The sequence below is a fragment of the Dysidea avara genome, chromosome 11 (assembly GCF_963678975.1).
Source record: "Dysidea avara chromosome 11, odDysAvar1.4, whole genome shotgun sequence".
Lineage (NCBI taxonomy): Eukaryota > Metazoa > Porifera > Demospongiae > Dictyoceratida > Dysideidae > Dysidea > Dysidea avara.
In genome coordinates, this window is record NC_089282.1 from 5,959,863 (window position 1) to 5,982,425 (window position 22,563).

Here is a 22,563-nt window from a genome sequence, read left to right on the forward strand (position 1 = left end):
GCACTGAAAGCATATACGTACTAGACTGCTGACTTGCTAAATACATCATAAAGTTAGCTACTATATATAGCCTATACATTAAATACAGGTATACGTAGCTTACTTTGCATTCGTCCGCGATGACTCTCCGACTGCGAGCTCCCCGTTATGAACACTATTTTTAGGCGGCCGCTCTTGAGTAAGAGCCATGATGAACTGGCTTCGCTAATTCACGATGCAACGCAGAATGCTTAAAATTATAGTATGCACTCGTATAGCTAGATATAGCTAGTTACTTTTGCTATGTAGCTGTAGCTGTAACTTATAGTCTTTTTGTACGCGATCAACACTTACATGATGAGTATCTCATGTGATCATACGCGAAATTTACTGACTGAAACCTAATTTTTCAACAGCTAATTAGCGGCCTTAAAAGTTTTCGTTGCTGTGTGCGAACGACATTGAACTGACCGTGACACGACTGGATGCATGTGTGACCAAATTAAAACAAATAATGAAACATTGAGGCGTGTTTATGCAAGTTGTTTGTGATTTTTTTTGCTCTCTCTCCTCCCTCCTACCTTCTACACAAAGTCGTCGTTTTTCGTTCTGATTCATCGTTTCCAATTTGTTTTGTAGTCGGCAAGCAGCCATAGGCGCTTATACATTGGTTTAAATAAAGAAAACAAGCTAGCTACGATCCTTGACTCGGCTGAAACAATAAAAGGTAGAGTCGTCGTTTTCCCACCAGTAGCTAATGTCATGCACAGTCCTTGGACGCTATCTCCACACCGGCCCCAGGTGCACTATCTCTTAAGAGACCCAGATCCAAGGATGGTTCATGTGAGAAAAAGACGAAAAGGAACAGTGTCTGCCCTATTTGTGATGAAACTATCAAGGAACCCTCCAAACATAGGAAAGGCGAGGACTCCATTTATTGTGAAGGATATTGTGAAGCGTGGATTCATCGCAGATGTGCTGGTTTGTCAGTCACGAACTTTGCCGCACTTAGTGATTCCGGAGAAGACCACACTTACTTCTGCTTATACTGTGAACTGCAAGCTCAGAAAGCTGAAATAGAGAATCTTATGTCTACCATTACTCAGCTCCAAACTACTCTTTCTGAATTAAAGCGTAAATTAGACAGCTTCCGACAAACGGCACAGCAGACGTCTAAACCTCAAGCACTTCTTCTCTCCAATACTGCCTCTAAAGGAACCAACTCAGTTCAAAGTGCCAGCGATGCTGAGAAGAAATTCAATATAGTGGTATATGGAATTCCAGAATGCCCACAAAATACTAATCGTCAAACTCGTCTTAAGAAGGAACTAGAGACTGTCATAGAAGCTCTATCCAATGCAGACAATGATATTGAACCAAGTGACATAAAAGACCTTCATCGCCTTGGCAAATATGACCCCAAAAGTGAACGCCCTAGACCACTACTTGTTAAACTCCTCCGTTCAAACATGGCACTCGAGATTCTGAGCTCCAAGAGCAAGCTAGAAGCTCCTGTGTACATTAAACCTGATATGACTCTACATGAGCGTCAAAAGGAACGATTACTCCTCAAAGAGAGGAGATCTCTAATTGACCAAGGTACAGAGCGAAGGTACATCAGAATCAGGAATGATTCCATCTTTGTCAACAATAAGCTCTGGTGTAAAGTAAATTCAGAAGGCAATAAGTTAGAGTATGCACAGGAATCATCAAACTCAGCTGCCAATGCTCCTGCCACGAGCATGGAGTCATCTTGACTCCCTGCTGGTACAAGCCCTAATTCAGCAACAGTAAGTGATCTTAACGTATCCATTGTCAACTTTTGCAGCATTGCTAATAAACGAACACATTTGGAGGCTTTCTTATTTACCAATGATATTGATATTGTACTAGGGACCGAATCACACCTTGATGAAACTATTCTAAGCTCTGAAATATTTCCTAACAATTTCAGCACATACAGAAAAGATAGAAATTGCTATGGTGGCGGTGTTTTCATTTCTGTTAAGAACACGATTCCTTCTTTAAAAATAGATACCGATTCATCTATTGAAATTATCTGGACATATCTAAATGTCGGTAAAAACAGTGATGTCATTGTTGGATGCTTTTATTGTCCTCCCCACTCAACTGACACAGTTCTTGAGGACTTGCAATCTTCCTTAGTGTCCATAAAGCAGAAATATCCTCATGCCCGTATCATCCTCGGTGGTGATTTTAACTGCCCTGGGAACATGGTACTCTAACTGAATCATATATTTCATGTCATTTCCGTCAAAAACTTTTACACTAGTACATGATACCCAGATGTCACAGCTAGTCACCTTTCCTACAAGAGCCCATAATACATTAGACCTATTGTTTACTACTCATCTTGACTCTGTACTGCAGCTATCCTGTCATCCAGCACCAGGGTTAAGTGATCATGATGCAGTATTAGCAACCATTCAAATTCCCTATCATATTTCGAAGAAACCTTCCCGAACAATCTACCTTTACAAATTGGCAGATTGGGACACAATCAGAGAAAAACTATGCAACCTTTCTCATACCTATTTTGAATTAAATCGCATGTCATCTCCAAGCTTGGAAGAAAACTGGACCTTTTTAATGCAGAATCTTCAGCAAATTATTGAAGACCACACTCCCACCACAACATCAAGTACTAGAACTCACTTACCATGGATGTCTAACACTTTGAAACGGCTAATCCGAAAGAAGCAAAGACTGTATAATCGAGCCAGGCGCTATCATCGTGACACTGATTGGTCCGAATACAAATTGCTGCAGAAAGAGGTAAACTTTAAACTTAAACACCAGCATAAAACATATGTGACAAATCTTGTATCATCATCACACAACAGAATATCTCTTTGGCACTACCTGAAAACCCGTAAGCAAGATAACAATGGCATTGGTACATTAATACATCCCGAAAATGGCAATGCTTTAATACACCCAATTGAAAAGGCAACTGTTTTAAATGATCATTTCAAATCTGTATTCACAACTGATGACGACAGCAGTACCATTCCTGACAAAGGTCCTTCATTACATCCATCTCTACCAGCATTTGAAATCACTGAACAAGGAGTTTACAACATTCTAACCAACTGTGATCCATCAAAATCTCCTGGTCCAGACTCCATACATCCACTTGTACTAAAGACAACAGCAGCTGAAATTTCTCCTATGCTTACTCACATATTTAAACAATCGCTAGAAACTGGAACTGTACCATCCCAATGGAAACATGCCTATGTCAGTCCAATATTCAAGAAAGGCCAAAAATCTGACCCAAAAAACTATCGCCCCATCTCATTAACATCAGTAATATGCAAATCAATGGAACACATTATAGTAAGTCAAATAATGAAGCATCTGGAAGATCAAAATATTCTTTCTAACAGACAGTTCGGATTTAGGTCTAAGCACTCTTGTGAGTCACAATTATTTATCACCATCAACGACATTGCCAAACAAATAGACACAAATTTACAAGTTGATGCTGCAATACTAGATTTTTCTAAAGCTATTGATAAAGTATCTCACTCAAGACTCCTCTACATAAAATACTTCAAGATGATTTAAACTCACTGACAAGATGGGCAACTGACTAGATGATGGAATTCAACATCTCCAAATGTAAAATTTTACAGATAACAACACACCATAACAAGAGTACTTTCACATACAAAATGCCCAACATTCCACTGGCTACAGTATTAGAACACAATTACCTTGGAATCCGTCTCCACCACAAATTATCATGGGATCCTCACATCAATTACATCTGTAACAAGGCAAATCGACTCCTTGGATTCTTAAAAAGAAATCTCCACAATGCACCATCAGAAATTAAAGAACACGTCTACAAACAATTGCTCTTACCATCATTAGAATACTGCTCAACCATCTGGGACCCCTATCATCACACTAGTATTAGTAATCTAGAAATGATTCAACACCGCGCTGCTCGTTTCGTTTTGAACAAACCCTGGCACAGATCTAACCAAAACCATGATAGCATCACAGACATGTTAACCAGTCTTGAATGGCCTACACTTCAAAACAGAAGGACAATTGCTAGACTCACCTTCCTATTCAAGATTGTCAGGAACTTACTAGCAATACCTGATCATTGCTTACCGTCACCAACTCCAGTGTCCTCCACCCGTGCTCAACATCCTCTCAAGCTAACTCAATTGCAAACAAGAGTTTATGTGTACAAATACTCCTTCCTCCCTCGAACAATTATTCAATGGAACTCCCTTCAAATTCCTAACATCGACACAATAGATCTTGAAACATTTAAGAACGCTGTAAGTAATATAATATAATATGTGATTCTAATACTCATTAGCGTGTTGCCCCTAGTGGGCTTTGCTAATTAACAATAATAATAAACTGATCTAGCTATATAGGTCTAAGCCTCGGTGTAGCTATCTTGACAGACTAGGTGATGGCTATAGCTAATATATAGACTCTATAATCCGTAGCTATTAACTATGGCAAAGAAGAACTAGCCGCTAACTGCAGCGCAAGTCAATTGCTGTCACGTGACTTTGTAAAAAGACCGATCGTTTTATTATTACTGTGCAAACCTCACATGCATGGAGCTACACAGATAAAAATTTGACGTATCAACAAAATTATCTTAACAGTTAGCTAGTTTAGTCTTAAACTGATTCAGAGATGTGGACAAGATCACATCATCGAGTGTGCATCCCAAATCTTTTTTTTTCCCGGGCTAGATGGACTGCCTTTGCCACCACCCCCAGCACTAGGTGTTAAAGTGCTGGACAGCTGGAAATACCAGCAATCAAACAAGGTCACCAGACTCCAAGCGACCCTCGAAGTAGGTCAGATCAATATTTGATGTTGATGGACTGCGATTTGAAGAGCGATGACCCCTCAAGCACATCACTGAAGACCTTAAAAGCGAAAAGCAAAGCCTCTAGTTATACATCGCAGCTAGAATAGGCATCGCATCCCAAATCTTAGGTAAGAAAATTAGTGCAGATGGTCGGCTGCTGAAATTTCATTGAGTGCATGGTGTCAGGTATGTCAATCAAGATTGCCACAATGCTGGTGGTCATTTAGAATTGAGCTATAATCATTCACAATAATAGGCTACAATTAGAATACACGATTTAAACGTACGCGCGTAAGAAAGGCGTGGCTGTAATCAAAAAGTGCAACGTTAAATGGAGAAGATGCGTTGGCTAACGATTTGGTCAGTCAGTCTGGCTTGCTTTTCTACTATACATTTGATGCAAGCTGCAGTCCAGAAAGTACCAGAGATTACTTTTTCGCCTGTCAGTGTTACGAAGTTCGACTACCAAAGTCGTACCTCCGTGGCGACAGGAGTAAACCTCACCTTATCTGCACAGGTGCGTGCCGCTAATTTTAATAAACTGTTTAATAGTGCAGTAGCAAATTAAAAGGCAAAATATACCGGGCAAAGTATACTGGGCTCAGCTAGTGTTAGCCATGCCATGGTCGGCATTGCCTTAAGGTAGTGGTCAAGGTAGGCCAAATACGTGGTGAGTCGGTGAATACTTTTGCAGTTTGGATTTCTGTGTAATAGCCATAAAGTTCTATTTTAATTATTCAGTATGTTGTGGTGCTATGCTTATTTCCTAAAGTGCAGGTAGCCAGTGAACCGTGCTTCTGTTTGTGTATTTTTGCTGTTATGGTAACCAAAATCAATAATGATAAACTTCACATATTTGTTGGCCCATTTGTTTATGTAATAAAACCAACAAAGGTCAATCACATGATATTCTATTATAGGTTGACTTACACGTTATCAAGGAAAATGATGCAGAGCATTCGCAGGAGCTGTTGATCTCTGTATCAAATATTGATGTTAGCGTTGATGACAGTCACGGGCATAGCAGCCATGATAAAACTCAATACCCAAACTTGGATGGATGGTTTGCAGTGCTACGTGATAAGTTTGGCCAAGTAACTTCCGTATATTATGATGAGGATCATTATGATCATAATTCTTTAAACATAAAGAAGGCTATAGCTGGGGTGATGTCAATGTATGTACTAGTGCGTGAATCAGAGTATGATCATGAAGAGGTTACTACTAGTGGTGACCTCCTGGCTCATTACACAAGATCATATAGTGGGTCTTCTTTGATGTATCATGTTGAAGGGACCATTGACAATTGGAGTATGACTAAACACTTACAGAAAGTGATAGAGTTTGGTAAAGATGATACCCTCAAATCAATCACTTTAATAGAAGATGTTATGGGCAGTGGTAGCTCTGAAGAGGGGGGTAACTTCATTGCTTTAAGTGGGATACATTCTCAAGCTGTACTGAGCTATGTTAGTAGTGAATCATCGGATGGACCCCCTCCTCCTCCTCAACATATCACCACAGACACATTAAATGTGATACAATCTGTATTCTACACCCCACTCACTCAAAGTGTTAGGAATGACATTGAAAGGAAGATTGTTGCTTGCTCACATACACTGCCTGCAAATCAACATGATTGTATTCATGACTTGCAGCTTACTCTTAATCATATTTCAAATGAAGAGCTTGAAAGCTTTGTTCAGGAATACACTGCAAACAACATCAAATCATCACAGCAACTTATTGTTCTGTTCAAAGCAATTTGTAGCTCTCCAAAGAAAGATGTTGATATGATTATTGCCAAGGATACTTTAAAAGAACTGTCTAGTGATGTTTTAAGCCATGTTCTTCCTTGTATGACTGAAGCCACTCCTCCTTCTAGCAATAGTGTTCATGTACTTAAAACTCTGGCCTTTGATAGAGATAGCCGTAACGCTGAGGATTTTGATTTGTCAAATAAAGCAATGTTAGCTCTAGGAGCAACAGCAAAGAAGCTTGGCATCTCCGATATTTCCATTGAAATTGTTGAGAACCTGCATGCAGCATTGCAAGAACATACAGGTGAGAGAATTATGTTGCAGTAAAGTTGTCATGTTTATAATACACAGATGCCAAGAACAACATACACCACACCTTTTCTTCTTCCGATCACCAGCAGTTAAGACATGCAGTTCTTATTGATAGTATCGGTAATGTCGCAGCAGATGATTCACTGGACACAATCATAACCCACATCAACTCGCCTCACTCACTTACAGTTAAGCATTCAGCATTGAGGGCACTGAGACATTACAGCAATGAAAAAGTAAGCATTCGTTTCTATTAGTGTTATCTGTATACTTAATTTCTCATAATAGTCAGCCAAGGCTTTGCTAGATACAGCACTAAACAGTGAGGCACATCACAGCCTGAGACACAGTGCTGCTCACATCTACCAACAGCACCCATTGAAGGAAAGGGATCTAACAACTGTCATTGAAGAGACGTAAGCACAGTAGCTCAAATTACTACATATATTCCATACATATTAGGTCACATTATTTGTCTCGTCACACAAGATCAGTAACCACTAACCCTGGGTCAACTGCTAATGCATACAATGTGTCAGCTCCGGGAGTTGGCTGGAGTAGAAGACTTGGTGATAGAAATATTAGCACAGAACTAGGCAACAGGCAAATAAATGACTACATTATTTCTACTGGTAAACTTTAATTTAATTATCGAGAGTTTCAATGTATTTATCATCCGTTTACAGATCCCTTTTCAACTGTGTATGAGTTTTCGCTTCACTCTTCTACTTGGGTTGAAACATTTTTAGAACTGAGTGATGGTGTGAATGAGCAGTTTGAAATAGTTTCAACAACACTGTGCTATGAAGGGATGGTTACATATGATGAAAACATGCTTCAGGTAATAGCTAGTTAAATCTGTACACTGTATTTTTGTCAAGCATAACTAGTGCAATTGTTAATAATGTAATTGTTTCCACAGAATTATTATCAGAACTTATCCAGGGATCAGTACGACTTATATAGTCCATTGTCTGGGAGTTTATCTAATGGAATTGAAACAAGTGTCGATAACTTGGTTTCCTCAGAAGCTAACTATGATGGGATATTCAATTCTTTACATGCTGCTCTTTCATCTCTACCAGAGAAACTCGGTGCCATAAGATCAACACTCAGTGATTATCGTGTGACAGTACATGACGTGCCTGCTGATAACTCCTACAGGCAGTTAGCAGATTTATTACACAACGCCATCAGTAATGTGTTCTCCACTGCAAATATCCAAGCACTAGCTGCCATGCAGGTACCATAGAGTAATTTATACTGTATGAAATTACTATCATATATGATATTAATAATACTGCTTAAATGAACATCAATCTAACTCCTGGTTATTATACATGCATATACATAATGATACAGTACGTGTTTTATTCTATAGCCAATATCTGCAGCAGTTAATGCTACCCTACCTAATGGTCCATCTCGTGTGACTTCAGCAGCACAAGAAGTGGAGGTAGCAGCTCTAGCATTCTCACCACGTCAAACACTCAATGACATTTACAGGGCTTACATTGGGTAAGTAATAATCACTGAATTATTTTGTCACATTTTCCATGTAATTTCTTTAGAATTGTTGGGGCAGTGTCTTCATTAAGGCAAAGAGTTAAAAACCTTCAAACTTTAGTGAATCCATTCAGTGATGATGGATTGTGGGTAGACCCTTCCAACACACTTGACAGAACATCTGTAGATTTAAATCGACTGGTAGAAGAGCTAAGTCACTTAATAGAATTTAAGGTACGTAGGTGTCTTTGACTCTTTGAGAAAGAAACAAAATATGATGTAGACTCTCTTATAGGTGGAAACAGATATTGGGACATACAGAACTATACGAAGAGGGCTTTTAAACCAACTACAACCTGCCATAACATTGCTTGAGGAACTAGCTGATGACTTGATAATTGCTGTTGAATCTCTCTCCAATGCATTTCAACAAACTGATCAAAAGCTTAAAACTATTACAAACAAGTAATCTAATATAACATACTCCCATAGTTTAACATTGCTGTTGTTTGTAGCTATGAATATGCTTGGTTTAAAGTTGATGCCATATTTGGACAAAGATTTGTACCACAGTTCCCAAGCAAACTACGTCCATGTGACACTGTCTGCAACTGTGGCAACTATCCATCAACCACTGGTGGAACATTCCCAGATGGCATCGATCTGATCACAGGAGCTCAGCAACAGGTAAACTGCATATGTAATACTTAGTTTGATTTTAATATTCCCTTTTTTTAGATTGCTGCTCCATTTGCTGGTATTATTCGACTCCTCGATAACTCTGACACATTTGAAGCTAACATGCATGATATTACAAAAACAGTAGTATTAACTTTGACTGATTTCAACTACCAAGATCTGCTGATCATTATTACTAATATTAACCCAGCTTCCTTTATCATTGAAGATGGTACACAGATTTTTGCTGGCCAGCAAATTGGAACTGTTAATTCAGACACACTTTGTAACAACCAAGCCTTTATCCATGTTGAAGCATACAAAAGGCTTGAAGGAAGACTGTATACCATTGATCCCTCCCAATTCTTAGCTGCCCAATATCAACCTAATATTGATGTTCAGTTATATTGTAACGATGTCACCATAATGGAGTCAGGTGTGGTAGTCTCTAAGCAGCTCATTGCAGGACAGGATCCAGCATTACAACTGATTGATCCTCCAATTGTGGACATTGCAAGAAATGAATTTCCCCAATCGCGTGATTACACAGTATCTGATAGTCTTTCATTTGCTCCTACTGGAGAGGTAGAATACTTCAGTGATTCCATGTTCCTATCAGTTGGTCCTATTCCAGTTGAATTCAGTGAGTATCATGCATATTACCTATATTTCTACACTTTGTCCTCTTGCTATGTTTAGGCTTCAGTGCTACAGGAAGTTACTACATTGAAGTGACAATTGATGCAGGATTCTTATCCAAGACTTTAAAGGTTTTCCCTACTATCATACATTATGCATCTTACATACTTTTCTCTTTTTAGAGTAATGTGTTACAGTCTAGCACAGCCAGCATGCAAGGGTATGTGAGAGTAGGAAATGCTCTCTATGCTGAAGTGGCTGTAGAGGGTAAACTGTTGGAAGGTTCAATGCTGGGACGTATGGAACAGTATTGGCAAAGCTGGCCATTATCAGCAAAGTATACCATTAAATTTTTATTGAACATGGACTAATCTATACCTACAGGTCATCTATGGACTTGACACTGAGCCCATCATTGCTCAATCTTTCTGCTAGGCTTATTCGTCAAACAGGAGCTGGTGAATTTGCAGATTTAGAAATCATAGACTCACAAAATCTGTGGCAATACTCAGTACCACCTGTCCATAAAGAAGAGTATGCATACACAGGAATTACCGAGGATGAAACTATGCCTACTTTTTCTCAATTGTCCTATGATAGCAGTGTTTCACCCCCAAGCTGTTATGTACGACAGTTACCCAACAGACCGTACAGTTGCCCTGCATTTGAAATTGAAGTGAATTTACAAGATTGTGAGGACTATCTTAGTGTCACATTTGGAGTTGGTACACACGTTGATGGAAGTGACATCTTCGAAACACACAAGTTTACTGGTCAAAGGCTGGTCATCCCTGATACATTAGACACAGGGAGAAGACTACTTGCAACTGTAACAGCAACTAATTCTATGGGACTTACGAATATAGCTAGATGTGAACTCATCACTTATGACACATCTCCACCAATGGCAAGAATTAATCCAAGAGCTTTGTTTTCCTGTCATCCATCCCAACTAGAAACCTTGATTGCACTTTTTGATGAATATAGCCTGACTGATACATATGAAATTGCTGTAGCAACTTACCCTGGAGAATATGATAATGTATTGGAGTGGCAAATATTTGATACTAACCTGACTGATACCCCACCAGCAATACCACTGAGCAATACCAGCTTGTTTAGTGCCCCACGGGTAAGCTGTGTCTCAATAATTCTCATTTAGTAGCTACATTTGTGTATTTATTTTATAGGATGGACAAATGACTGGAAATATCATTCAAGTACTTCGTGGCATTTTAACTGTGGAAGAGTGTGCTAGCTCTTGCTATGATAATGCAGTATGTAGATCCTTTGATTTCTCTGTGGAGGATAGCGTGTGTGTACTCCACACTGAAATTGAAGGTCCAGCTACAGACCTTAATGCAGATTATCCTAACAACTTTGCTACCCCACGCTTGAGAGTATCAGCCTCATTTTATCATTATGAAAAGTTAGGTGTGGGAAATTCCACCAACCATGTTTTCACCAACTTGACTTTAGTCAGTGGAACTACATATTACATTAATTTGAGATTGCAGAATGGATTGGGGTATTCAAGTATCGTGACATCACCGGGCATAATTGTGGATTTTACGCCACCTGATCCAGGCCCTATTGCTAATGCCAATGATGATACCATCATTGCTGAAGGTTGTACTGCCTCAATTGTACAACAGTGTATTGAACCAATCACTGACCAACCCAACCACAGGTATGCAGACCTTAAAGAATTATATGCAGCTTTTGAATATGTTTTTAAAGGATTATTATTGATGGTCCTGGATCAGCTACAGTATTTAATGGCCCCACCCCATTGTTTGATGCACTGTACTCAGGAGCTAACAACTTCATTGCTGGTATTGATATTGTAGTAACAATATTCTGTACTTATGCTTCCATCATAGGTGTTCATGTATGTATGTATGTAAATACTTTTTTTTACTTTAGTGAACTGGAATGGATTTAGAGATTATGAGAGTGGAATATATGCCTACACTTGGTGTGTTGGCAACACAACTGCCACATGTAACATACTGGGCTACCAGACAATTTCACTACTGTTGCATTCATCACAAGCTTGGACTAATGTTGGTCTCTTCAATATGGATAACCAAATCCTCCAAGATGGGCCATACTATTTGTCTGTACAGGTAAACACAGTTGGTTCTAAATGTAAAGGTTGCATTAAAAGCTGATATGTGCAGTATACAAACTTTATTGCTATTTCTATACAGGCCATTAACAATGCTGTTTATGGAGGGTCTCTGGTGACCACTGTGCATCACACCACACCATATGTGATAGATACCAGTCCTCCACAGTTAGAGATAACTGCAATGAGTTATGATTCTGACAACAACAGATTAGATATAAGTTACAGTGCAAGGTATAGCCAGCTACTAAGCATTTATGATACTCAGTTCATTTACATATGTTCACACCGCACAGTGATGATGGGTCTGGGATTAGTGATGTGGCAGTCGCACTGGGCTACACCACACACGATGTGAACTTGTTACATTGGACTAGCATTGATACTGGTGAACTAGATGTGTACCTACCTGATGGCGTCAATGTGTATGCTAAAGTTAGAGCCACCAATAATGGTAAGCTGCATGGGGCAAGAACAAGCATGGAACAATACTTATTATGACCTTTATCTGTTTTACTGTTTTTTATAGTTTGGCTTACAACTGTTACTGATTGGCCGAGTTCTTTAATAGCTGATCGGGAGCCTCCAGCAGCAGGCAATGTTTATGATGGAGACCAGACAGCAGTGGATGTGGACTACCAGTCAAGTACTTCGCAGCTGTGTGTCACATTTAATGGCTTCCACCGTGCTGTTGAATACACTTGGGGAACTAGCACCACCCCAGGAGCAAGTGATATATTTTCTAGAGCTTTGACTGCCACAGAAATAGCAAATAAAAGAGCATGTACCAATGGGCTGTCGCTACTGACAAATATGATGTATTATTCAACCATTACTGCTGAGAATTCTTTAGGACTTACACAAATAGTTACATCTGATGGAGGTTAGAATTCTAACTTTGTAAGCAATTAATTATTGATGTAATTTCTGTTAGTACTTGTTGATGCAACCCCTCCAAGTATGGGAATGGTATACGATGGGATGGAAGCTGGTGTTGATGCCCAGTTCTCTTCAAATGCTTTTAGGGTGCAAGCAAACTGGAATGGATTTACTGATGATGAATCAGGCCTATCACATTATACTGTCTCAATTTATTATAGGACATCTGATGGTAGTGACCACATTTTGACTTACACTGAACAGGTCTCCAATTTGACTCAAGCATTTATGGAAGATCGATTCACGTTTGACACTGGATATTATGTTGTAGTTGAAATAGAAGGCTTTAATAATGCAGGTCTTGGAACAGCTGTGAACACAACTGGAGTAACTATTGATCTAACTGCTCCGGTGGTCACAAGGCTTAATGATGGAGCAAATACTGCAGCAGATGCCACTGATGAAATGTACCAGGACAATGACAACACTTATAGACTTAACTGGAATGTTGCTGACCCAGACTCAGACATAGTAAGAATTGAGGCAGCTTTATATGATATAAGTGAAGGCAGAAGAGTCCTCGTATATCCAAATGCCTCAACTGGCTATGAGGTTATACTTAGTGATACCTTGACCCCTACCACACCTGTTTGGACTGTAAATGGCCTTAATTTAACATCAGGACACAAATATGTTGGTAGACTGATTTTCACAAATGGTGCTGGGTTGCAGTTTCAGTCTGAGACCAATGGGATTATTGTGGATATTAACCCACCTGAGCTGCAGAGAGTACATGTTTTAGAAACATCCACTGATCCAAATGTTGGCATAGCATATGTCACTTCTACTGATGTGATTGAAGGACGGTGGAGAGCAACAGATAGAGAGACTACTGGGATACGATACAGAGCTGGTATCAAGGATACCACCGGAATCTATTATTCAGCTGGTAGTGATGAGCTTGTTGATTTTGGATATAGTGAAGGAGGAATTTTGTCTGGCTTGATGCCTGCACTCACTGTAGGCAATGCTATGTCAGGACCATTTTATCAACTTGAAGTGATAGCCATAGACCGGTCTGGAATGAGCTCTGAGCGAATGGTTTCTAATAACTTCTAGTAAGTGTACGAACTATATACATACATGTGTTTTTATAACTGCAATCTCATACTATGTTAGTGTTACTTTGGGAGATACTGCAGGAAATGTAAAAGATGGAGAAGATCCTGCCATTGATATTGATTACACTGATGAAGTTACTATAGTTACTGCCCATTTTGATAGCTTTAGTAGTCAATCTTGTGGTGGTATTGTGCGGTATGAATGGGCTGTGGGCATTGATGGTGTTGGAACAGAAACAGTATTTGAGTTTACTGATAAGGGACTCATCTTTTCTCCTGATGGCTCAGGCAAAGCACAGGTAAACATTTCTTTGTTTACTTTTGTCCGAATAAACTTTTTACTTTTGCCAGCGTCTGCTTCCTGGATTAAGTGACTATGGTAGTCAGCTGTTGTACATAACCGTGCGAGCTATAACTGGCTGTGGAACAATCCTTGAATCGAGCTCTGATGGATTTATTATTGACCCAACTTCTCCTGATCTTGACATCATTGCAGTGGGGGCTAATGCCATAGAACTTGGCTTGGCTAGGGAGTTGGGTGGTAATATTCCAGACCACCTACCTTATCAAACGGAGAAATTGTTATCAGCAACTTGGACTGCTAGTGACACTGAAAGTGGCTTACAAACTGGACAGCTAGTCAAAGTGGGATCTTATCCGGGTGGTGCTGATATTATTGAGGAGATGTCAATCAATGATAACTATGTGAGAGGCTTGGAAATGTCTGATGATGCTGGACAACCTAACTATGTCACTGTGTCTGTGTGGAACAGAGCTGGTGTGAGAAAAGATGTAACAGCACCTGCAGTAGCATGGGACCAAACCCCACCTCAACAAGGAGAAGTAAGAGATATTAACTATATGGTTATCTGTACATGCTGTCTCCTATTTTAGGTCATGTGTGACACATTTATACCAGTCAACTGGAGTCTTCCAACCCAGCTGGTACAGTCTAGTATCTCATGTTCATGGTCAGGATTTTATGATGCTGAGAGTGGAATTGACTTTTACCAAATCATGATCGGGACTGAGCCAGGTGAAGGAACACTACACACTGCCTTTGTGATCTCAGAAAGTGATAGCTACAACTCACCTATGCTTCAGTTTGAAAACAATAATCAGTATTACATAACTTTCAGGGTCTCCAACAGAGCTGGAATACAAACTAATATTGTACAAGGACCTATTGTTATAGTCACATATGCTCCAACTGCAACTGGTAGTGTAACTGTTATTCCAAATTACCAACAATTTATTGCAACTGGTGGCTCTTTTGAACAAGTTATTCAAAACACATCAACACATTGTTTGTTTGCCTCTTCAATACTCACTATACTGTGGACTCCATTCACAGACCTCCAATCCGGTATTGATAAGTATCAAATAGCTGTAGGCTACTTGCCTGGAAGTGACGAAGTACTTTCTTATCAAGATACCCAACCACTTGTTACAATGTATGGGTCACTCATCTATGAGCAATCTCCAGTGTATTTCTCTACAATATCAAGAGAGCCAGTGTACGTGTCAATAAGAGGGTATAATAATGCTGGATATTACAGCACCATCTCTAGCAATAAGGTGTATATTGTATCTGATGAGAACACCTATACTAGTTGGGTTAATGATGGTAGTGACCCTAACATGGATACTGAATATCAGATCTCTACTGGTACAATCAAGTGTACTTTTAGTACAGGAGTCAACTGTCCTCTTGAGTCAATTCGGTGGGCAGTAGAAGCAGCTGATGGATTGAGAGTATTGAACTTTACGGCTGTAGAAATCACTGATAGTATCTTTAATGGCTCTTATTTCCTCAGTACTCATGATGTTAGCTTGTACAACGATGAGACATACAGGGTAATAGTTGAAGCACTTGACAGATCTGGCCGTATTCATTTATTAAAATCTAATGGTGTAACAGTCACTACCAAACCATTGTATCCAGGATTTGTAGAAGATGGTCCCATATCAACTCATGATCTCAACTACCAGGAGTCTCTTACCACTCTCATTGGCCACTGGTCAAACTTTGGTGATGGTAGTCCAGAGCAAGAGATTGCATATTATGAAGTGGCTGTAGGCTCGGACAGAGACTATCCCAACACAAGAACCAACATTGTGCCTTTTACAAATGTGGGCTCTAATACTAATCACACATTTACAGGCCTTGAGCTTGTCCCACTTTCACAACGGTATTATATAACTGTTAGAGCATATGCTGTGTCTGGTGCTTATGTTGATGCTACATCGAATGGTATTTATGCTGGTTTAGGTCACACTATTGTTCCTGGGACCATCTTTGTTACTCCATATCAGTCAAATGACACTGTTATTCAAACCTACTGGACTAAATTTGAATCAGACTTTCCCATACGTCTGTACAGTTGGGGTATAGGTAGCACGCAATTGTCCAGTGAAGAATTGAGCATTGTCTGCAATGATATGTTGTCTAATTATAACAACAGCTTTGATATAGTTGATCTCACAGACACTGGCACTAACACAGAAGCAATAGTAGGAGATCTCAACTTAACTCAAGGAGAATCTTACTATGTGACTGTTAGAGCAATCGATGATGCTAAAAAGTGTATTGTGCATCAGTCACAACCCATTGTGATAGACACAACAGCACCAATGACACGTAACATACACGTTGGTCCTCGGGAGTCTAGAATAAATGTATCTGATGATGATCCATACATCACGTACATTGTTAGAGACAGTGATATACATGTTTATTGGAATGCTTTCATTGATGATGAGAGTGGTATTGAGAGGTATGAAGTTGCACTGCTTCAAGACATCCAGTGTGGTAGTACTGATATGGAGAATATGAACAACTCCTTTGTAGCAGTTAACGAGACATCATATGTGTTCAGAGGTTATGGACTAAGGACAAATGCCTTTATACAAGTTAAAGGTTATAACAAAGCTGGATTATATACTGTTCTCAATTCTCAGCCGATTGTTGTTGATGATTATATACCAGTTGCTGGAGCTGTTATGGATGGGCTTGAGTGGCAAAATGATTTAACCTTCCAAAGTGACACTTCTTCTCTAAGTGCTGTGTTCAGCCATTCACTGTTACAACCAGATCAGGAGAATGACAATCCTTGTCCTCTAGCATTGAACTTCTCTCTAGCCAGTAATAATTCAGTCTGGACCGCCTTCCAACCTTCAAGGTAAGTACAACTATAAGTTTTATTACAAGAACACATGATTTTTATTCTATTATACAGGCTCATTGGACTAGATGAATCTTCAATCAACTACCAAAATGATCAGGTCTCATTTTCCACAACCCCTGACCTACCTGGTACTGTCATTACTGCAAGTGGAGCAACACAAGTAGATCATGTTGTCACTGGAGCATATCAAACTAATAATGTTCAGTTGTCCAATGATGGTAGAGTGTCAGTTGATATAAGAGCAGCCTTAGATATGTCACCAGTTTCTAGGGAGTTTAAAGAAAACATTGTCACTGCAGTAGTATTTGTTGATAGTGAAGATGATGTAGTTGTAGAGTATGATAACAATTTAGGTGATCCGTTTAGTGGTACTGAATTCAAAGCTGTTGGGTTGCAGATTCACCAATCTTATGCTAACAGTTCAGGCCGTATTAATCCTTCTAGACTGGTACTTTGGTCAAGACAAAATGACATTGTAACTTCAGCCAAACATAGTAGTGTTGATATACACATAGATCTAGCACTGTCACATCAGTATGAGTTTCAGTTTATTTCAGAACAAACAGACACTTATACAAGTGACAAAGTGACTTTATATGTGGATGAAGTTAAGATGGCAACATTGGAGGGAATTCCACAGTTTTCTGGCAGCACTAAAATGGTCCTTCACTTATTTAACAAGAACGGATATACTCCATTGGATATTGATCCATCTAACATCCCTGAGGTGGAAGCTGTGTACTCTGATGTCAGACTACCTGTCTCATCTGATACACCCTGTCAACATGGTGACCCATTTTATGACTGGGGTAGTCCCATTGTGGAGTTCCAAGTTGGAATTGGGTCATCCATTGGCCCTGCGAACATACAGGAATTTCAGGTAAATGCAAATATGTGGTAGCATGTATGTAGTTCAATAAATATAGCTAACTGTATGTTCACCTGTAATTATTTGCTTCTCATATTTCTGTAGACATTGTCCTACCCCTGCAAGCCGTGTGTTCCTGGACCATGTATGAATTATGCTTGTGATCCATCGTGTAATGGCACTGATCCCTACCTCATTCCATTTACTCTAACAAACTTGACCCTAGTACCAGGTTATTACACTAACCAATCTGATGACTTTACCAGTGATCTGTTGAATACTGGATACAGTTTATCATCATTCTTCTCAAACCGTTTTCAACCAGCTGTCTACTATGTAGCTGTAAAGGCTATCACTGCTTCAGGACAAGAAGTGGTTGGATTCTCTAATGGGGTAACCATTGATATAACACCACCTGAACAGAGTAGCCCTATAGAACATTTTGATGTTGAGTTCTCTGCTACTCAGCCCACAGCATTTCAAGGAAATAACCACACAATCTCAGCTAGGTGGCAGTTCAGTGATGTAGAAAGTGGCATCATTAGTTATGAATGGGCCATTGGTAGTTACCCTGGTGGAGATGATATACAAAGCTATGTGTCTGTAGGACTGGACACTAGTGCTTCCAATACTAGCTTGGAAGGGTATCTAGTACACAATAGTACTTATTATGTGTCAGTCAGAGCCACAAATGGAGCATTGCTAGTTAAAGAAGCTACTAGTACTGGTATCACATATATTGCCACAGAACTAAATGCTGCACATTTGGAACTCATTGTTAAGCCATCTTATGTTGGCACCTTCCAGTACCCGGCATTTAATGATGTAGGCATGGCAGTGTTCATATTAAGAACTAGACAAACATTTCAAGCAGCTATATCTTGGGAAAACGTCTCGGCAGATGTATCACAGATATGTAAGTAACTATAATTATAATGGTTGTATGTTTACCATGCTATTGTTGTGTAGTCTGGAGAATTGGAAGTGACATTGGTCTTGAAGATTTATTTCCAGCCACAGAAGTTAGCTTTAACCGTGCTGAATCAGCTAGAATAGATGGGAGGACATTGTATTTGGATGATGTACCATTTGCCAGTTTGTCAGAGATTTTTGCATTAGCTGATGGAGCTGATGAAAATATAGTTAACGACGAACTGACTATAGAACCAGGAAGATTCTTCTATCACACATTAGAATTCTGCAGCTTTGCGCACAAATGTTTGGATGTAGAAACTCAACCTAGCATAGTCATCCGTAAGTTACCTAATACAACACTCATTTGGTAATAGAATTTCTTATTTAGGTGAAAAGGATGCTTTGAGAACTTCGGCTATAGGGGATGACATCATTATTAATATTATTCAGTTCCGGTCATCTGGTAACATTGTCCCTGTGGTTGATAATAGATATGAAGTCATGCTACGGACTAGTGGAGGTAAGAATTTAACAACTAAAATATTATGTGTATGGACAACTTTTGTTTCAGGCATACTCATCAATGGCACCTTAATAGCAGGATTTCTGAATAGCACAGACTTGACACTAAACTACAGAGCAATAGTTCCATACATTAGCAACCCCTTTGTGACAATGGGACAAACATCAGTAGAAGTTGCAAGAAGGTATGTATGTTAACTTATGTATACATGGTCTATGATTGTGTTCATTTCTAGGTTTACATCATTTGGAGGACCCAGTCTGTATATATCATTCCTGGGTATGGAGACTTTGCTTGGACCATTGTCTATCAATGTGACATTTGATCGTAATCTTGACTGGTCCCACTCAGTTCCACAGTTACTATACTGGGATAACAGTATGTTAAATCACTAGACTCTTAACACTACTGCATAATAATTATGTTCACTTGTTTTTAGGTAATGACTTGTGGAGAGAATTGAATGCTACTTGTTCTAGCAGCTTGCGAATTGATTGGTTTACTTTTACCCTTGCAGCAGAGGTAAGCTTCAGTTTGTTTCTATGATGAAAATTTAATCTTGCTTGTTGCTAGATTTGTTCAACAATTGTTGGTGATGAGGATGGAAGCGGTGGTAGTGGTGGTAGATCTAGGAGACAAGGATTTCAGGATGGTCTTGAAAGGCCAATTCAGTTGATAGTAGCACGAATCGGCAACACCTCAATTAACACTCCACCAGTATTAGTTACACTAGATGCACCCTTACAAGTGGACGAGGGACAGATTCTACAATACCAACTGGAGTACATCGATGATGAGAATGACATTGTAGACTTTTATCTTACATCACTACCACAGTTTGGTTATGCCAACATCACTAATGATGGACTGCTAACTTATGTTCCCTGTACTAACTGTATTGGTAATGACACTGTTGGAGTGTACATACTGGAACGTCCTTTTGGAGTAAACATCAGGATGGAAGCTGTTGGAACTGTGCAGATACAGGTAAACAACATCAATGATCCTCCTGAAATATTCTTCTATGATGACATTGATGCTAAATCGGTACATGATAATACCACCTTTATGGCTTATGTTGAGGCCAATAGAACTGATTATGTATCTGTAGCCCAAATTGGAGCTTGGGATATCGATGGTTATGAAGATGACTTATCAGTACATATTAGCAGTCCTGAATTTGGACAAGCACAAGCAGTTATATGGTTAGATATTGTGACAGCTGCTGAATCTCTGCCAGTCAACTGGACCCAACTTCCATCATCAAGTGGAGCAGTCTACAAAGGTTATGTAGCATTCATCGGAGTCAACATTACTTACATTCCCAACAATCCTGATGAGGTTTACATTGATCAATTTGAGCTGTTTGTAAGAGACTCCAGTAGACGTACCTCAACTGTACTCACTGTTCAAGTTGAAGTACTGCCCAGCTTGTGTCAAAACAATGGAATCTGTAATGGCAGTGTTGAGGATCCTGACTGCACTAATATAACTGCAAGAAGAACAAACTTTGCAAACTATAACTGTTCATGTCCCACTGGATTTACTGGACAGTATTGTGAAATACAAACTGAAGTAACACCGATTCCTACAATACCAACAAGAGGTAAGTTCACTGTGCAAACATGAGTATTTTATGATTGTGGTATTTTAGCATGTCCAGTTGGTGTTCCGATGGTACAGTGCGATGGTAATCCATGTGATGGTGCCACCTGTCCATCACACCCTGAGGCAACATGTTCTCCAAACTACTGTGGCAGTTGCAGGCCTCAGTGGAGCATGGCAGGCAATGAAATACTATGTCATGGTAAGAAATACTCTAATAGTACATACAGATGATACGGTATGTTTTATCTACAGCAAATTCTTCAAACTTTTGCTCAAAGCCGGTGAACGACACAGGTAAGAATAACACACGGCTTTGTATTCAGTTTTACACTATTTATTCTAGTTGACTGCACTACAACAACATGTAGTTGCCCTCAACAACAAATTCTGTGTCCGTCTGATTCAATTTTGGTTGAGACACGTACTGGTGACTGTTGCGTACAGTATAGCTGTGAATGTCCAGACATCTCCTGTCCACTACTTATGGAGAGTGATACAGGTTCTCTACCATTACCATTGTACAGAGGGAACAAGTTTCCTGGAAGATGCTGTCCAAACTACAACTACCAAGGTAAGACACAGTAGATGAAAACACTCTAATAAAACAAACATCTTGGTATCTATTACAGATATTGATGAGTGCGGGGAACGCAATGGATTGTGTAGTGACGTTTGTATCAATGAAGACTACAGTTACCAATGCGAGTGTACTCCAGGCAGAACTTTAGCTAACAATGGATTAAACTGTGGAGGTCAGTTTTGGAGAGCACTAAAAGTATTGCCACTTTCAACCAATTTGTTTTCCAGTGTGTTACCGAAATGGACAGCAATATTTGTTTGGTGACCGAGTGAAAGTTGGATGCAATTGGTGGTATGTTACTTGCGGTAATACTGACTGACAACATCCAACATGTGTCTCTTATGTTTAGCATCTGTATGGGTGATGACGCAAGTCCTGAACGCTGGCACTGTACTCTGCACTCATGTGAACCAACCTGTCAGTACAATGGGCAGCAATACACCATTGGTGACATGGTTAACCAGGGACAAAATATATGGTAAGGATACATGCATGTGCACTAGTATGCTGCCACCATGTGTGAACTTGATGTAGCACTTGTGAACCAAATGATGTTGCTGCAATGTGGGAGTGTGGACTAGATGTCAGTACAGAATAAAACTAAATAGACAAGTGCTACATTTGTTGTTAAAACTATTCATCAATGCTAGTTTGTATTTGCTTTTGCATATTGTCATTGATTTATACAATAGTTACACAAAATTTGTGATCATTTGACAGTGGTATATACACTTTGCCCAATGCCTCTTGCAAAATGACATTACATTAATTAGTTAGGAAATGCACACACATGGCAGTCATGCCTATGTAATGACCAGTACTGGGGCACCTATGCACTACAAGTCAGCGTGGGAGGCTGTACAGGCAGGCATACTATCTATATACACACTTGTGTGGGTTACCCAAAGAGGAAGCGATGTTAGCAATGTAAACAGCTACAAATAGAAGAGTTCATACAAGTTTGTGTGTTGACAACAATTATATCGGACATGAGCATTAA

At 39.5% G+C, this 22,563-nt stretch overlaps 2 protein-coding genes across 2 annotated transcripts; both read left to right on the forward strand.

Annotated features, from left to right (window-relative positions):
• Nucleotides 1-119: 119 nt before the first annotated feature.
• LOC136239341 (uncharacterized) lies at nucleotides 120-1,769 on the forward strand. Its single transcript, XM_066030073.1, has 2 exons — nucleotides 120-144; nucleotides 781-1,769. Exons 1-2 carry the CDS (start codon nucleotides 120-122, stop codon nucleotides 1,734-1,736), a joined length of 981 nt encoding a protein of 326 aa, XP_065886145.1. The 3' UTR covers nucleotides 1,737-1,769.
• A 3,404-nt stretch (nucleotides 1,770-5,173) lies between these two features.
• On the forward strand, nucleotides 5,174-22,304 carry LOC136238083 (uncharacterized). The gene is made up of 40 exons (XM_066028410.1): nucleotides 5,174-5,372; nucleotides 5,776-6,919; nucleotides 6,967-7,163; nucleotides 7,216-7,343; nucleotides 7,390-7,559; nucleotides 7,614-7,768; nucleotides 7,850-8,170; nucleotides 8,309-8,445; nucleotides 8,499-8,667; nucleotides 8,729-8,898; nucleotides 8,949-9,120; nucleotides 9,172-9,754; nucleotides 9,811-9,881; nucleotides 9,933-10,087; nucleotides 10,135-10,882; nucleotides 10,941-11,440; nucleotides 11,491-11,585; nucleotides 11,677-11,879; nucleotides 11,964-12,115; nucleotides 12,178-12,335; nucleotides 12,411-12,764; nucleotides 12,816-13,878; nucleotides 13,940-14,180; nucleotides 14,233-14,724; nucleotides 14,776-17,063; nucleotides 17,121-17,949; nucleotides 18,043-18,853; nucleotides 18,907-19,191; nucleotides 19,241-19,372; nucleotides 19,424-19,559; nucleotides 19,611-19,753; nucleotides 19,815-19,897; nucleotides 19,949-20,981; nucleotides 21,030-21,182; nucleotides 21,236-21,277; nucleotides 21,327-21,554; nucleotides 21,613-21,735; nucleotides 21,791-21,854; nucleotides 21,913-22,041; nucleotides 22,098-22,304. The coding sequence occupies exons 1-40, from the start codon at nucleotides 5,187-5,189 to the stop codon at nucleotides 22,159-22,161; spliced, it is 14,307 nt and encodes a 4,768-aa protein (XP_065884482.1). The 5' UTR covers nucleotides 5,174-5,186; the 3' UTR covers nucleotides 22,162-22,304.
• Nucleotides 22,305-22,563: the final 259 nt, after the last annotated feature.

Coding starts and splice junctions, on each gene's coding strand:
- LOC136239341 (XM_066030073.1), top strand. CDS start 120: ATGACTCTCCGACTGCGAGCTCCCC. Junction 145..780: donor TCTCCGACTGCGAGCTCCCC/GTTATGAACACT, acceptor CACCGGCCCCAG/GTGCACTATCTCTTAAGAGA.
- LOC136238083 (XM_066028410.1), top strand. CDS start 5,187: ATGGAGAAGATGCGTTGGCTAACGATTTGGTCAGTCAGTCTGGCTTGC. Junction 7,164..7,215: donor GACATTACAGCAATGAAAAA/GTAAGCATTCGT, acceptor TTCTCATAATAG/TCAGCCAAGGCTTTGCTAGA. Junction 21,855..21,912: donor AAAGTTGGATGCAATTGGTG/GTATGTTACTTG, acceptor TCTTATGTTTAG/CATCTGTATGGGTGATGACG.